The sequence below is a fragment of the Haemaphysalis longicornis genome, unplaced genomic scaffold (genome assembly GCF_048455015.1).
Source record: "Haemaphysalis longicornis isolate Haplotype H1 unplaced genomic scaffold, Haemaphysalis longicornis Haplotype H1 scaffold_1, whole genome shotgun sequence".
Classification (NCBI taxonomy): domain Eukaryota; kingdom Metazoa; phylum Arthropoda; class Arachnida; order Ixodida; family Ixodidae; genus Haemaphysalis; species Haemaphysalis longicornis.
The window spans coordinates 136,342,998-136,360,363 of NW_027526203.1; the positions used below are offsets into that span (position 1 = coordinate 136,342,998).

Consider the following 17,366-nt stretch of genomic DNA (forward strand, 5'->3'; position numbering starts at 1 on the left):
CACCCCGACATTTGAAGCCGGGTAAGGAGCATTCATCTTGACATGCTGGAAACGCAGATTACTAGGGGACGCATGCGCGGTCTGCACACCGTGTTTTTGGAAAATGCGTGCAAAGGCTTCACTGATATGCGGGACGGAGGGCAATGCAACTCGTCTTGGCGGAGTCCGGGATGAGGCATCTGCTTTCTGTTCTTGGTGCGGATTCAGGTTGCACTAACGTAGGACGCTGAAGCTTAAGAGACAAACACGCAATAAAAGGATGCTTGATTGGGCGCTTGTCTCGTAAACAAGAGCGCTCTATGTTTAAACGGCATTCACGCTTATCGCCTTGTTTGCTTTTTTACGCAACCCTGAAGCTTCGAGCATGAAAGGAATAACATCTTAGTGATCAAAATTTATAGTTATTTGCTTGCCAATGTTTCCCATACGGCAGTGGCTCACCGCGGGGGCGTTGTCGCACGCACGCCTTGTCGAGCGTTGTTTTCAGGTATAAATGTGTATTATTCTTAAGAGTGTAGGGGTTAGCAAAAGTGGCCCTATACACGTCAGGCTTCAGCGTTTGTTACAGAGGTACGCTGAAAAAAAGAAGAGCATTTAAGAAGCGCCGAGCAGTATCTAACTTTGTCATGGCTGCGTGATAGCCCTTTGTGAAGAGCCCTTTCCGGCTCGCAGGCGTGCGGGTTCCCCAGTCGTGGCGTCGGCGGCTTCTGCTAGGCGCGTGGATACTGTGCGGTCAGGTCCTTTTGATGGGCTACAGCGGAAACCTCATCTCGTACATGACTGAACCAGGCCTGGAGGAGGCCATCGACACTCTCGCCAAGCTTGCCTCGGAGGTGGACCGAGGTCGCTTCACCTGCGGCACCATATGGGATGCCGCTGAACACAATCTCCTCAGGGTGAGTTGCACTCTGACCTAGCTTCACGAAAGCGAATTCTGTTGCACTAAGACGCTCTGTGGAAAATTCTTTCCTCGACTGACGTTTAAATGTCCCGTTTATTTCACACTCGCGCACTGGTAAGTCAGTGGAAGCATAAATGCAGGAAAGTGCTGTAGTAAAAATATGGCCCATGGACAAGCAGGGGAGAAGGCAACAAAATGTTGCCTTGAAAATCGAACTGCGAACGGAACTTCTAACAGCACCTACGTGTACGAATTCAGCTTAGCTATGTTTAGGATGTTGGTCGCTCGAATGAAAGTGGGTAACACAATCGTTTGGCAGAATTGCACGAATCTGTGCTACGAGGAAAGTTATTCCACAGTGGCACTGCTTGATTAGAAAAAAGCAGTTATTGATCCGGCAGCTTTTCTAACAAGATGTTGACGGGCCAGAATAAATTCTAGTGCAGTGGCAGAATTGAATAGCTAGAGAGTACATCAACAAAGTCTAATTTTACGGTATGCTCAAAGTCGCTACGAGCTTTGCCTTGGCGCCCATAACAGCTAGAGAGACTCTTCAGAACCGTTCCGGCCTTACAGCGAAATTTTATGTGCTCTATGAAGCCAAAAGCATTAAGATATATTATTATGAGAACTAGAATCTATATCCATACTCTCGTATACCTGAACATACAGCGTTTTAGGTTTAGCAGCTGTGCACAGGAAACAATAGATTTTCGAATGTTTTATCCGCGTGAATTCCACCGGCGTTTCGTGTTTTTTGTAGAGCCTAGAATTCATACCGTCGCTTAATTTTTCGTTGGAGAGTAATGGTAGAGATTATGTTGGCTGCGGGAATGTAACACATAATGTAACACAAAACGATACAAGCTTACGGAAACAAAACATAGGTTACAAGTGATGGAAAGAATCGGTGAGTTGACAATAATGTACCAACCTGGAATAGAAATCGCGTATATTTTCATTACGCATATCAGAAGGTTGCAATTTACAACCAAAGGTTACAAGCAAAAAACATTAAAAGCCTATGGGAACAAAAGTATATGTTACATGCAACGTAGGTTACAAGCTTTGCCCGCAAATATAAAAAAATGCTGATTTCATAGTAATGTACCAAAGTGGAATAGAATTCATGTTCATGTTCAGCATGCATGTAAGAAGGTTGCAATTTACAACCACAGGTTTCAAGAAAAAAAAATGTTACGACGAAAACAAAAACAAAGGTTACAAAAAAATGTAGGTTACAAGCTTTGCAGGCTACAAAAAAAATCGGTGACTTGACAATAATGTACAACACTAGTATAAAAGCCACTTTCATTTTTCGCACGCATGTCATAAGGACGCAATTAACACCCACACGGTACAAGCAAAAAATTATTTTAATATGAATTTCAACATCAACATTTGCTTTAAAAGCATGTTCGCTTTACAATCCCGTTATTTCCTGCGCACTTTGCACCTGCACATGATTGCCTTATGGTCGCTGTGGTACCCGGTTAGCGGTCCTGAAATAGTGACGGCTACAGAGCTTGTTGCAAAGGTCAAGCCAACGCAGGACGGCTGTAGATTGGTGAACTTGTTAACTTGCATTTTGAGATACATGTCCTGCTTGGACATCATGTAGCGCTTCATTCACTTGTCCGAGAACTTGGAGATGTCCACGTTGAATTCTACACACATTAGTCGCGGTACATTGTTATGAGGCCGCAGTTAACCTGACCCTTGGTTCATGAACCTACGCACGTCGTCTTCGGACGATTCTGGTCTAATGTACACACTTGCTTTCTGCAGACAAGTCAAAGCGATGGCGCACGCATCTCCGACTCCGTAGACGCGTTCGGGCACGTGCGCCAGCGCTGCGAGGTCGGTCAATGACAAACGGCGACGACACCGACTCGAGTAGGGTTCGAATGCTGTTGTGTAGTTACGAAGTGGTATCCACTTCGTTCTGCAGGGCCTCTTCGAAGCCACGTTTCCGAGAAGCACAGGACGTCGGCCCCACACAATGCCTGATCGTGAACGACGGCTTCAGCATGATCGAGGAGAGACCTTACGGTCAACGCTCCACAATGATTTTGTCACGACACGTCGGTTGTAAGGTTTCCACTACGGATTTCCCCACCGTGTCCAACAGGTGTTCCTTCAGACGATGGAACTCGTTCTCGAGGTTGCGATCCGCAATGGCTAAGCCATGGTAGAAGTTGTTGTCATTTGCAGCGTTGAACAAGCACAATACGAAGTTTTAAATATGAGTTCCTAACTTGCCCAACGTCAAGCATGAGCACCTTCGCCTAGTCACGTGGTACCGCGGTGACGACACTGCGATCGAGCGACGCGATAATAAATGCGCGGCTGGCGCGCCGGCGACTGAAGGTCATTGAGACGCGATTAATGACCTTGACATCAAAAATTTGGCGGACACACACAGGCAATAAAAGAGGGAATACGTCAAAGGGCTGATTGAAGAAATTATACACACTATTGTGACGTGGGGGTAGAACAGTTGACAGGAAGGATAGTTGAATGTTAAGGAATTATTTACAAGATGTCAGCCATTGTAGATCTCAAGCCCCTCTACGTTCCACGCACATCTTTGTTGGAGGTAGGGGCCAACTGCGATCTTGAGAAAAACACTGCGCGAAACAGGCAGGACAACAGGAAAGTGGAACAACACAAGTGCTGTGAGCCAATCTCCACTTCGTCGTCGTCTCGTTACACGCCCTCCCTTTCGAGCTAGGGCGACCGTTTCGGTCGAGGCTTAGGTGATTGTGGGGAGGACAAAAGATGATATGAGACTCTACAGTGAAGTCCTTACCTGGAACGGCAGCTCACCAGAGAACGGCAACGCCATGAATGCTCTAACCCTGAGTTTCGAGAGCGGGAAGCCGAAGTGATGCGTCAAAAGTCAATTGCATGCACAAAAGTCGCGTCGACAAAATTGAATCTTGCGGCAAAGCCACGTTTCTGGCAAGTGCTTTCTACTTCTCAAGCTAATTTAGGTATCGTGAAAAAATACTGAAATTACCCACTAGGACGACTATATAATCACACCGACTTCGTATTGGGGCTTGTTTTGTTTACTTTGCTCCTAGTTGCGCTGGAGACAATTCTTCACAAAGCGAAAGAGCACGAAATTTCTTAGTCGGGCAGTAGTTTTTATTCTCGCGCTACGCGGGCGACGGCAATGTATAGCGATGTTTAATCCCGTCACGTTTTCTCTTTATTAGCAGCGCAAACTTTGCATATTATTAGTTCGCTATTACAGACCGGTACCTTGTATTCCTTGTAAATTACTTAAGCGTATTTACTGAAATATTTAAATTTTTTCTTGAACTAAACAATGCAATTTCCAATACGCAAGATGGCTCCCGACGGGGATTCTCTACCTCCCACCATTATTAAAAACTGTTAAAGTTTCCCAGAACCCTCGACAAAGCTGCGTAGGTGGATGTTATTGCAATGCACTCTTCCAGATGCTTTGACAAGGTCGCTCACTTGAAACTAATTAACGAAATGAAGGCTACTGGCATTCCTCCGGAAATTATTAACTGGGTAGTAACTGGTTTATACAATAGCAAACAGTACGTCGAAATCAATGGTTCCACCTCTGGTTATTCGAGGGTGTGGTCGGTAGTGCAGCAAGGGCCAGTTTCGGGGCTAGTGTTATTTAGTGTCTATATTCCCGATATAGTTCAAAGCATCCAACCTGGCATCTCTGATAAATTATTTGCCGTCGGCTGCATAATTCTTAATACCATAAATTTTATTTCTTACCAGCTTGACTTGTGTAATACCATAAACTATATAATAAAAGAATGAAAATAGCAGCAAATCGTAATTAAGTTCGATAAATCTGCATATTTATGGGTGAATAACAAAGTCCTGAAATTCAAATTTATTTATAATGTAGGCGGTTACACTAATACCCAGTAGACAAATACCATCTTCCAAAAATCACATCAAACATTAGCTGGGCACCACATCAATGGCGTATGTTGTGCGGCCTGAAGAACATTAGGCTTGTTAAAACAGAAATTCGGTCGTTCCTCTAGTTTCCCAAAACTTGGAACGTGTAAATCTATTGTTCATAATTCTCCAAAGCTCTCTAGCGTTGTGTGAACCCGCATTCAGTTGCTAACATACAGAAAATATGAATAAAACGACTGGCTGGTCGATTTACATACAGTCGATACAACTACTGTGACTAGCTATCGGCCATGCAGCCAGATTCGAATGTGTTACTCCTGGTTGACCCAAGGAAATCTGCACGACTTCACTTTTCCACCTCCTGCATTCTTGCAGACTAGGTTTTCCTACCCAAGATTACAAAACACAGGCGACAACCATGGCTTCTAGTCATAAACTTAGTCACAGCATGAAACCTATATTTCCCCGTACCATCATTTCCAAGTATTCTTTTTTTCCAAAACAGTTTCTGATTGGAAGAGTCTGCCCCATATCAGACGGTCGGTCAGTCGGATCATTCAGTCAGTCTCGTCCAGTCAATCTGGTCGTTTAGTCAGTCCCGTCCGTCACTCTGCCAGTCCAATCAGTCTTCAGTACATTCAGCCAGTTCAGTGAGCCCAGCTGGTCAGTCATCCAGTCAATCCAGTCAGTCAGTCAGTACAATCAGTCCAGTCAGCAAAGTCCGTCCGGGCATTCAAGTCAATCGTCAGTACATTCAATCAGTAGGTCAGTCAGTCCACCAGTAAGCCATCCATTGAGTCAGTCCGTACATCAGTCAGTCACGTGGCCCAGTAAGTCAGTCATTTAATCCGTCAGTCAGTAAGCCCAGTCAGTCCAGTCGGTACGTTGGTCCTTCAGTCTGTCAGTCAGTCAGCCCATTCAGTCAGCCGAGTCAGTCAGTCGGTCCCTCCACTCAATACATGAGTCAGTTTGTTCAGTCAGACAGTCCAGTGAGTCCATCAGTCAGTCCGTCAGTCATTGATTCAGCCCAGTCCATCAGCCAGCCCAGTCAAAATCAGCCTAGTCCGTCAGTCAGTCCGCTCAGTCAGTCTACTGAGTCTGCCAGTCAGCCAATAAGTCAGTCCATCAGTCAGTCAGTCAGTCAGTCAGTCAGACAGTCTTTCAGTTAGTCGGTCACTCTGTCAGTACATTAGTCAGTCCGTCAGTCAGTCAGACCAGTTAATCAGCCCAGTCAGTCAGTTAGCAAGTTCGTCAGACTTTCAAGCAGTCAGTAAGTCCATGAGTCCGTCAGCTTGTCAGTCAGCCCAGTCAACTAGTCTAGTCATTCAGTCAGTCTAGTAAGTCAGTCACTCAGCCCAGTCGCCAGTCAGTCAGTCAGACAGTCTGTCATCGGTCGGAAAGGCAGTCAGTCTAGTCAGTCCGTCAGTCAGCCCAATCAGTCAGTCTGTCAGTCAGTCAGTCAGCTAAGTCGGTCAGGCAGTCACACAGCCAGTCAGTCGAGTCAGTACATCAGTCAGTAAGTCAGCCCAGTCAGTTAGTCCGTCAGTCAGTCAGGCCATGAGTCAGTCAGCTTGTCAGTCGAGTAGGTCAGTCAGTCAGTCAGTCAGTCAGTCAGTCAGTCAGTCAGTCAATCACTCCGTCATCAGTCCGTAAGGCAGTCAGTCCGTCAGTCAATCCAATCACTCAGTCAGTCACACAGCCAGTCAGACAGTTAGTCCATCAGTTACTCAGTCCTTGAATCAGTAAGTCAGTCCAGTCAGCCCGCCAGTCAGTCAGTCCCTCAGTCAGTCCGTGAGCCAGTCAGTGAGCCCAGTCAGTCATTCGCCATTCAGTCAGTCACTGAGTCCATCAGTCAAGCCCAGACACAGTCCAATAAGTCCTTCAGTCAGCCATCAGTCAGTAAGTCAGCCCGGTCAGTCAGCCGAGTCAGTCACTCAGTCTATCAGTCAGTCAGCCCAGTCAGTCAGTCAAGTCAGTCCGTCAAGAAGGGCTTGCGTTCGGGCTGGTCGATATTCCATAACGCTCATCTTAAGCGCATAAAAACACACGGACACAGAAGACAATGACAAGCGCTACTTCCAACTGAATTTTATTGAATCGGGGTGAAATATATACCAGCAAAAAGACAAGTCATACAGAAAAGGTTACGATTATACAGAGATTAGAATGACTGAATCACTCGGCGCTGTCCCACACGTGTCAGTCATTACCATGACCAGTTCTTTTTTAAGAACACTGCCTCCTTATCTGACAAGGCTACGGATGTTGTACTGACACATTGGAAATCGCCTAGTTGCATTTCAGCTGCCTCCACTATCTCACGCGTGCGCTGATCAGAGTCATGAAACAATATCACAGACTTTTGAAAGTACGGCTCACACTGGGGGCGTTCACCACAGTGAGTTGACAGGGTCCCATCCTTCCGTTTCTGTACGTTATTCTGATGTTCGCGTAACCTGGAGTTGACAAAACGTGCCGTCTGTCCTATATATACCCTTCAACAGTCTAACGAAACACGGTATACAACCCCTCAAGCGCATTCTACGTACTTGTTTTGGTGCCCAATGCTATAGTCAGTATTTTCTTTTTGTACAGGACATGTGTCTCTGCAAGGCCTCGCAAGCTTGAGTGGAGCGGACATTACAACCAGAACTCCAGCTCTGTGCCCTATTTTGTTTAACCGATGTGCGATCCATACGTCAGTCAGTCCGTCAGTCAGTAAGTCAGTCAGTGATGCAGCCGAGCAGTCAGTCAGCCCAGTGAGTCAGTAAGTCCGTCAGTTTTTAAGTAAGTCAGTCAGTCTGTCAGCCAGTCAGTCATCTCAGTCCTTTAGTCAGATAGTCACTCAGTTTAGTCAGCCAGTGAGTCAGACAGTCAATCTGTGGTCAGCCCGGAAGGCAGTAAGTCCAGTCAGTCAGTCAGTCAGTCAGTCAGTCAGTCAGTCAGTCAGTCAGTCAGTCAGTACATCTGTCAGACCAGCCGCGGCGGCTGAGTGGCTAAGGCGTTCTGCTGCTGAGCACGAGGACGCGGGTTCGATCCGCCGGAGCCTCCGGAGCCCTCCACTACGACGCGCCTCATCGCCCGCATTACGTCGGCGCGTTAAACCCTACAATCAATCAATCAGTAAATCTGTCAGTCCTTCAGTCAGCCAGTCAGTCAGTCAGTCAGTAAGTCTGTCAGCCAGCCAGGTCATGAGTCAGTCAGTTTGTCAGTCCCGTAATTCAGTCAGTCAGCCCAGTCAGTCAGTCAGTCTGTCTCTAATCAGTCCGTAAGGCAGTCAGTCCGTAAGTCAGTCCAGTCAATCAGTCAGTCAGTCAGTCAGGCAGTCACACATCCAGTCAGACAGTTAGTCCACCAGTCGGTCAGTCCTTCAGTCAGTCAGTAAGCCAGTCCAGTCAGTCCGCCAGTCAATGACTCCATCAGTCAGTTCGTCAGCCAGTCAATCAGCCCAGTCAGACATTCCAGTCATTCAGTCAGTCACTCACTCCATCAGTCAAGCCCAGTCGACAATCCAATCAGTCCGTCAGCCAGCCCGTGAGTCAGTGAGTCAGCCCGGTCAGTCAGCCCAGTCAGACAGTCAAGTCAGTTCGTCACTCAGTCCGTCAGTCATCTCGGTCCGTCAATCAGATAGTCAGCCCAGTAAGTCGGGAAGCAAGACCGTAAGTTTTGTAGCGACAGCTACACTACGCTACTTCGGGCAGTCCTCGCGGGGTGACCAGTTTTGACCTTGGGAGCTAGAGGTCAAACCCCACCCCCTTGCGCAAGTGCCCGGCACGGAGCGGCGACCCGATGACAGGGGGAGATAAGGCGAGGAGGAAACAGGGACCTACGCGGAACACGTGTCACCACCTGGCGGAGGAAGGCGAGGAGGCCGTCGCCGCAGCGATAATTGCGCGCCACAAAGGAAAGCAAATGAGGCCACGTGCGGCGCAGAGCCGTGTGCGATGGAGGAAGACGAACATCCAGCTGCGGTTGCCCGTGCAGCGGCGAGGCTTAAACAACGCCGTGAGGCAAACAAAGATGATGAATAAACACTGTATTCATTGAAAACCTGTCTGTATATTATTGCGAAACCGCACCTCGACAATGGGCCTAGCCAGGGCAGTGAAGCTTTCGGTCTCAACTCTGGTTCAGCAAAGCTAAAGCACAGCAATTTTTAGTAAGTCAGTCAGTCAGTCAGTCAGTCAGTCAGTCAGTCAGTCAGTCAGTCAGTCAGTCAATGAGCCCATCAGTTGGTCCGTCAGTCAGTCTGTCAGTCTGTAAGCCCAGTCAGTCAGTCAGATAGTTAGTCAGTCAGTCGAGTCAGTCAGTCCGTCCACCAGTCTGTAAGGCAGTCCAGTCAGTCCATCCGTCCGTCAGTCAGACCAGTCAGTCAGTCCATCAGTCGGTCAGCCTAGGCAGTCAGTCAGCCAGTTAGTCCGTCAGTCACATATCCAGTCAGTCAGTTAGTTATTCCGTCAAGCAATTAGTCAGCCAGTCAGCCCAGTCAGTCAGTCACTCCGTCAGTCACACAGGCAGTCAACATTGATAAGAGCTGCATCTATTACAAAAGAGCTCCTCGCTACATAGCAACCACGCACTACGTTCATCCCACTCAAGATGTTTTTAGTAGGAAATTGCTTGAGCGTATTCTTTGTATAATTATAGGCTGTTTATGACTTACAAACAATATGTAAAGTGCAATGAGAACAGTTAAGTCTGGGTGGCAAAACAACGACAAAATACCCATGGTCTGCACGAGCGATGGAGAGGCGAAAAATTCTCACGCCCTATGATTACTAAATCGAACAATCTTTACATTACGCGTTGCCTGTTTTATTAATTCGGATAATTACTGCCAAATTGGAACACATGTGTCGGGCAAACTGTGGAAATATACATGGTTTGGCGAGCACAAGCTGTGCAATATCAGCTTTTCTGTTTTGTGTTTTACAAAATGAAATAACATTCTTTTTTATTATTACTGCACGAAGTGAAAGTGCGCATCATATTTTTCAAATTGCATATATGAATATTTCAACTCCGCTATGCTGCCAAAAGAGGGGGGTCGGTGCCGCGTTAAGCTTTTCAAACAGCTTCGTCTCCCTCCTCCCCTGGAAAGAAGGAAATAAAGATGGAATGAACGATTTAACACGCATGTTCCGTTACAATATCCTCTTGATTTACGCAGAGCGACAACTCCAGCGTGTCACGGTTGCTGTTGCGAGCAATGGAGTCCAGCAAGAGCAACTTCGTTCGCAGCGACGTGGAAGGGCTGCGGGAGTGCCTACGCCGAGACTACGCCTACATCGCAGCCCAGATCACAGTCGACGCAGACATCGACGAGCCCGATTGGTTCATTTTCGCACAAGACAGCTTCCGCATGGAGAGCTACGTACTTGTCTTCCACAAGGATTTCGGCTGCATTGAGCCCGTCAACCGCAAGTACGGACCGTCATCAGCAATTCTAGAGTTTCCCACAAAGGCTGGAGCAAAAATAGAGTGTGAATAGGGGCGCAATGTTTAACAAATCCTCAAAAGTACCCCAACCGCGTGAGCGACCGCTTCGCCTAGCTGCACCACAGGGTGTAGCGGGGTCTACCATAACGCATAAGGCATTACTGCAACATTTCGCAGCGACCATCATACGTAGGCGCACAATTTGTTAGGTCGGTGGGTGGGAAACAGCGTGATGACCGCGACGACATAGACACAACACTGACTGACACTTGAGCTATGATCGCTTGACAAACAACATAGAAAAAGCAGACGACACGTCACATCGCATATTTAAAAAAATACATTAAAAATTGGCGGATACTACGCATAGGGTGAAATCAACGTACAGCAAAGCAGAGGAAAGAACTTGTTTCAATGCACGGAAAGATTTGTTTCCACTGTACCGGTTATACATAGTGGAACCGGTAGTCATCTGTGCCTTTTACGGAATGTAACAAAGGTGGCCAGTTACACTTCGGTGCTACCGGCTGGCGACTATGCCCCTTCGCTTAATGTAAGAAAGCTGATCAAAATAGCAATCGATGGATAACGCGAACCATTATTTATATAAAACGAAACACCACATTGTTATAAAAATCACACAATCCATCATTTTTCAGATGCATTACAAACTAAGAAAAAATTACCGTCCCTTCCAAAACAAACTTGAGAGAAGCGCGAAAGCTGAAGGTGCGTTCCACCTTTCCTAAAACTGTGTCCAATCTATCGTCAGACCTTGAAAGACCCAAATGTAAAGCGGAGGACGTACACATGTGAAGATTTTTCGTGAACTAAGTAAACGTATCGACGAACAATCTAAATGTATACCGATACGTGGCTTATGAGATAAAGGTATCTTATTGTACTCCTCCTTCATGATCGATGTGCGTGTTGTTGTCTTATCTGGAACTGTTCCTTTTTCGAGATGGTCAAGTAACCGTTTTGACACAATGGAAGCCCCGTTGCACGCATGCGCCGTGCATCCAAAAATCCTACCAGAGCTTTTCGGTCGACCGACCGGTCTATGGGGACATGCGTATGTTTTGTGGTAGAATGCCACCGGTCTAACTAAGGAGGCTTTTGCATTAAACTTAGTCAAGAAACTAAAGAATAAAATACGTAGTGGAAAATAATTTTCTGTAGGAGTACATTACCAACTTCCATCAAAAATCTCCTCGCAAATTGGAGCTCTGTAAGGTCTAAATTCAAACTACCGGGCCATTTTTCCTGCACCAAGAATAAGAAGCCAAAGCCAACCGAATGAACGCGTTCTTCAAGTAAGTTTCTAAAGATAGTAGTACATAGTTATGCAAATTACGAGCGTCGTACTACCAAGTCACATTTGTAGGCGTTCCCATTGCTACAGAAAACGGCGCTCTCTCGCTACTGATAAACATAGGTGAAATTTATAGCACAGTATGATAAATATAGCACAGACGCAGTCAGCTTCAAGGCTGTAGGAGTAACTAGAAGAAGATTAGAATGCTGGTGGAAGACAAGCCGTGAGGTAAATATAGCCCCTGCCACCTATACTAGACAAAATTTAATTTAGTCTGTTCTTCATGACAGCGCTCGAATTAACCACGCATTGATTCTCCGCTGAAGTGACAAGCGTTATTACCCCGCTACAATATGGATGCCACTACAATCAGTACAATTTTCAAGCATTTTTTTTTAATTTTTGGTTTGGTGAATTTTTAGAGAATAATCTATATTTACACTGATATGACGGTTATCTGTTAACTTCACCAATTATGCATTTATGTGCTGAAAGAAGGCGTCAAGCACTTGGTGATTTTTTAGAGATATTTCCGGAGATTTTTTATAGATAAGGACTTCAAGTGGCGGAAAAGCCGGCGTCATCGGTGGCGTCGACCGCGGGCGAGAAATTCCGTAACGCCACGTTGCAGCGCACACTGAAACCTCCGAGACCGTAAGGCGACGTCCCAATAAAGGACATGCGAGCAGCAGCGCAGAATGTTCACCGCTAGAGGGCGCCGTACAATTATGTAATCGAGTGTTGTGCGGGGAAAACTACGTCGTGTGACTCAAGAGCATGACCAGCAAATGACGGACCCGGTAACTCTATCGCGCTCCACGCTTAAGCGCCTTAAGCGCGAAGGTTAGGGGCCCCGGTTTTTATGTGTATTCTGGTTCCGTGATTGTTTCTCTCTTCTTGTTGTTTTCGCCTTTATCACCTAAGGTTAGTGACCCACGCGGTGGCTCAGTGGCTAAGGTGCAATTGTGCTGCTGAGCACAAGGTCGCGGGTTCGATTTCCCGGTCGTGGCGGCCGCTTGTCTGATGGAGGCGAAAAGCTAAAACGCCCGTATGTACGATATTAATGAGTTGATTTATTTTTTGTTCACGTCTTTTCTCTTTAATTTTTTTTCGGGACGATTATCTCATACATACTGTAATAACAATGACAGCTGTTAACTTCGCCCATCATATCTTTTCTCGCAGATGCACCGTTACGCGCTCAGTGCTTTCTTGCGATTTCTTGCCTTTCTGTTTCCCTCTAGGCTGTTGTTTTTTTATTCCCTGAGAGCGGTGATATTATAGGCCTTTTTGATTTGGCTAGTGTACTTTCATTTGTTAGTATTTTTTGTTCTGATTCGAACTTTCAGACTTTTCTTAGAAATGGATCTTCGCTTACACTATTGTAGCGATTACATCTGCTAACCACACCAATTATGCTTGTTTGTGCAAGCACAAGGCAATACGTGCTTGGTGCTCTGAGGTACTCGTCAAATAATGCTTCCGTATGAAAGTTTTCTCGAACTTCGCTGGAAATACGTCTCGAAGAGCCACTCCTAATGCCCTCAAGCTGGATACCAAAAAAAGAGTTGCAAATGACATCGATATTTATCTTTTGGGATGTACGACGCGATAGCGCTATTTCGACGCCCAGGGGGGAGTTTTGGAATGTAATTGCTGCATTTATGAGCACTGAAAGTGAGCCAAGAAAGAGTAGTAGCAAGGGCTTTTACTTGCCCTGGCTGAGGCCAGATAGAGGCTCTCTGCGCTTCTGAGGCTTCAGATGTCAGCGGGAAAGGTTGCGGCTGTGGGGTACTGGCCAGTTTGAGCGAGAACGTGTCAGTGTCAGTGTTTCAAAGTGTTTATTCAGTAATGTCTAAGCCGAACTGAACGTTTTCGCTTTTTGGATAAGGGAGAGAGGAAGAGATCTTTTTTTTTTTTTGAGGAAGAAATTGTCGGTGTTAAGAAACATGGGGTAAAAAAGGATACGGAGGTCAAGTGTGGAACCTAAATTCAAGGGCCGCGGATGCATTAGCTACCTCCTTTGCTCTCTCAATTACCTCACGCCGATCTTGAGGCAACGAGCTGGCCAAGGGTGCCTCCCATGTCTCAATAGAAGTGAAATACGTTATGTCTGATTTGCTTTTGTTTTCGGCGCAAACCCTTGCACATGACTTGGTTGCGTGGCAGAGGGTAGATGTTTCCCCGAGTTTAGTGCAGTTCTATTCTAATGTCTGATGTTCCCACCGAACATCGCAGCCCACATAGAGTTGTAGATACTTGTGTTGGTTTATCCTCCACAGAGTTTGCGATTCATCGTCATCGGATCGCGTTCCTAGGCCTAGAATGAGCAGCCAATATCAACGCTTTTCGGGAAGGGGGATGCGGTAGTCGGGGTAACAAGGAGCGCGGTGTCTGAGCTCGCGTGCCTCATGGCCGGTGTCTTGTTGTCTTCCAGGCTCTTGTGTCCGGGTGTCCAGGTGATCTCGTTAACTGTGTTCATTGTGGATGACAGTATCTTGACGAATACTTTAGGGATTCTCCCTGAAGCCAACAGTCTAATGCCCTTTGAGTGTCTGTAATGATGTTTGCGCTTCTATTCGACACTACCGCTAATCGGATTGTTCAGAGGATGGCTCCAACTTCCGCTTCTTCGTTCCTGCATGTAGGAGGGTCAGGCAGTCACAAAGATTGCCAGAGTAGTCGCCTACAACAATTGGTGCCTTGCACTTTCGTATATGCCGAATTCGGTGTATAATAATTTTGGAACTTTCCTCGATTGTACGTGATTCCGCGATATCGCCTGTCCTTGTCCTGTCCATCCATTTTTCAGAAACTGGCGGTAATCATTTGCTTCCTGTTTTTGTTGGTGGCCCAATGTTAGTGCCGGGTTTAGTTCCTGCGGAAAACATGCCTAGGTGTCTCTGTGAGTATGACGTTGTGCTGCTTAGTCCAAGGACGCTGGTTCGATTCCCGGCCGCGGCGGCTGTTTTCGTGATGGAAGGAGGAAGCGAAAACGCATGCCTCTCGAGGTCTCAACTTATGTTAATGATCCTAGGTGTTCGATGGGATGCTACCAGGTGATCGAATATTTCATAGCCCAGCTGTGGCTACGGCACGTAAGTTATCGGAATATCGTCATTCTTATACTTTCGCTGGAGAGGCTTTGTTGTCATGGCGCCAGTTGCGGGCCTGGATGGCCACCGTGTCTGCCGAACACGCTACCACCGACGGGCGGTTGAACGAACTTTGCGGTGCCGGCTTGGCGCCAGCTGAAAATGCATATTTCTTTCGTCTCCACCCTAGTATCACTGTCCCCATTCGCACACTTCAATGGCCGCGGCACCATATGGAAAATTCTGGCGAGCACTCGCATTTCGCTGCCTCAGTCGTAGCGTCCGGGTGGGAACGATGACGTATTTCCACAGACGCTTCAGAGCACTGCTGTTAGGGAACGGCTAGCGGCCACGGGAAAATCGAAACATGAGCCTAATAACTCTACCGCGTTAAAATTCTTTTTCCCCGCATATGTGGTGGTTGACCACTCAACGATAAAGTGGACCAGCCTTGCAATGCGGTTTTATGGCCTCGGACACAAATTATAAAGTAGATCAGCCTTGGCATTTGATTTGTTGCCTCGGACGTAGCTTACTTATCGCGGCATTTCACAACAATACCCCTTCCTCAGGAGAAGCCTACCACCTCCTCATTCATCACTGACACCACAGGCCACGCACATATGGCGCCTGCTACAGGCACACCTTTCCCCCATAGAAATGAACTCGTACCCTTACACAAACATCGATTCCCCGACCCATATTGTCCCCCATTCCACGCACTGGACACTCATCGTCACTCCTTATGTGAATGTCCTAACGCCCCTCTCCCTACCGCTTCCCACTGGGAGCAGGCCCTGGGGAGTTCGGACCCAGCCGCCCAGGAGATGGCGTCGTGGAAGTCGTGGAGGCCCTGTGGACATCCTCCGCTCACTCCCCTTCCTGAGCCTTTTGGTTTCAATGAAATGATCCAGAGCTAAACGGGCATCAGCCGGCCCTACAAAAGCTCTGTCGGGAATCGGTTTAATAAAGTTGACTTATGAAAAAAAAAATCACACTTAATGGTTCTATTTGCATGCCCTGGCCTAGCAGCGCTCTCTTTGTAGGGCGTGTACAGTGGTACAACGCGGCGGTCAACAACAACTTGCACCTCCCTGGGATATGGGAGGATGTCCGAAAGAGGAGCCTTCCATCGAGAGAGGCAGCGTGCTATGGTCGCCTGTCGAGGCTGTTGAAGTGGCGCTGGAAGACCCTTGCGAGGCGTTCGACGTGCCGCCTCCCTGCTCGAACTCTCCCTGTTTTGACCAAGCTGTCGGAGAATATATAATGCGTAGCCCGGCCGAACCATCAAAAGCTAACAAGCTAAACAACAACTGCACATGAGCTACCGGCGGTCTTCATTGTTTCGTTGTGGCACTGAAACTTAACAGCTTGTCTTCCGTCCAAATCGTTCTCAAACACCCACTGCATCCGTTTACCGCAGACAGCTAGGCAGTGGAAGAGAAAGCATCATTCTACAAAATAAAAAAATAGTAAACTCAACGAGCGCGTCGCGATAATGGCGTGGCCGGGAAGGCATGTATACGAAAGGTACCTGTCACTATAATGCGCCAGGCTCTCTCTTTTAAACCACAGAAGCGGACTGAATTGCCCCGATAATTTTTTGTACGCGTAGGGGTAACGGAATAACTGATCAGAGCCGATTTTTTGTGCCAGGATCTCGCAGCTGCAGGCAGGAGGCCTGGTGACCAAGTGGCTGCGTCACACCCTGCTGCGAGCTCGCAAGCGGTCGCACCACGAGGAGCCCCGAGTTCACCCACTGGCGGTGACCAACTTGGAGGGCCCCTTCCTTCTTCTCAGCGGGGGTCTGGCGGCGGCCACGCTGGCCGCTATACTCGAGCTCATGGCCGCCACCCGAAGAAACAAGTGATCGGCGTCCGTAATGCATTCTGGCACCCAAAGTCCAGCTGAAACGTGGTGTCAAGCGACTGATAGATTTGTTCCTGAAAGTTCCGGGGCTCTCTTGTGCTGGCACGTGCGCCCAAGGAAACGGTGTTTGGAGAGTAAAGAAAAAAAGAAGAACAGGCATTTATTTATTTATTTATTTAAAACACCATTTGAGGCTCTCACTGGGAGGACATCACATAGGGGGATGCGGGACAATGAACAAGAATACAACGCAAAACAATGGTATCAACAGGTCTTATGCCAATGAGTAAGTACATGTTGGTGAGAGGCAAAAATAAAAATTAGCGTACAGCTAATGCAACAAACAGTTCTGAAAGACATTCATACGCGCTTAAAAACATTTTTGGTCAATTTAAATTGTAATGTTAGGGTCCATAGGTTCTTAAAATTTGGTAGGATCGGTTACAGTGACAAATATGGGATGGCAGGGTCTTTCCAATCAGCAAAGTTACGACGTATGAATGATGGCGCATAGAGTTGCTTAGTAATGATCATCATCATCATCATCATCATCACCATATCTACGCCCGCTGCAGGGCAAAGGCCTCTTCCATAGATCTCCAATTATCCCGGTCGTGGGCTAACTGCGACCAATTTATCCCCGCGAACTTCTTTATCTCATCAGCCCATATAAATTTCTGCCGCCCTTTGCCACGCTTGCGTTCTCTAGGGATCCACTCTGTTACCCTTATTGACCAACAGTTATCTTGCCTTCGCATTACATGCCCTGCCCACACCAATTTCTTCTTCTTAATTTCTATTAATATGTCCTGAACACACG

At 47.1% G+C, this 17,366-nt stretch overlaps 1 protein-coding gene across 1 annotated transcript; it reads left to right on the plus strand.

Annotated features, from left to right (window-relative positions):
* The first annotated feature begins 442 nt into the window (after positions 1 to 442).
* On the plus strand, positions 443 to 16,632 carry LOC144166123 (glutamate receptor ionotropic, kainate 2-like). The gene is made up of 3 exons (XM_077695741.1): positions 443 to 896; positions 9,996 to 10,249; positions 16,334 to 16,632. The coding sequence occupies exons 1-3, from the start codon at positions 747 to 749 to the stop codon at positions 16,545 to 16,547; spliced, it is 618 nt and encodes a 205-aa protein (XP_077551867.1). The 5' UTR covers positions 443 to 746; the 3' UTR covers positions 16,548 to 16,632.
* The last annotated feature ends 734 nt before the right edge of the window (positions 16,633 to 17,366 follow it).

Bases quoted from the DNA above. Each gene is read 5' to 3' on its own strand.
- LOC144166123 (XM_077695741.1), top strand. From the start codon at position 747: ATGGGCTACAGCGGAAACCTCATCTCGTACATGACTGAACCAGGCCTG. The intron at 897-9,995 runs GTGAGTTGCACT...TGATTTACGCAG, and splicing joins CTGAACACAATCTCCTCAGG to AGCGACAACTCCAGCGTGTC. The intron at 10,250-16,333 runs GTACGGACCGTC...TTTTTGTGCCAG, and splicing joins ATTGAGCCCGTCAACCGCAA to GATCTCGCAGCTGCAGGCAG.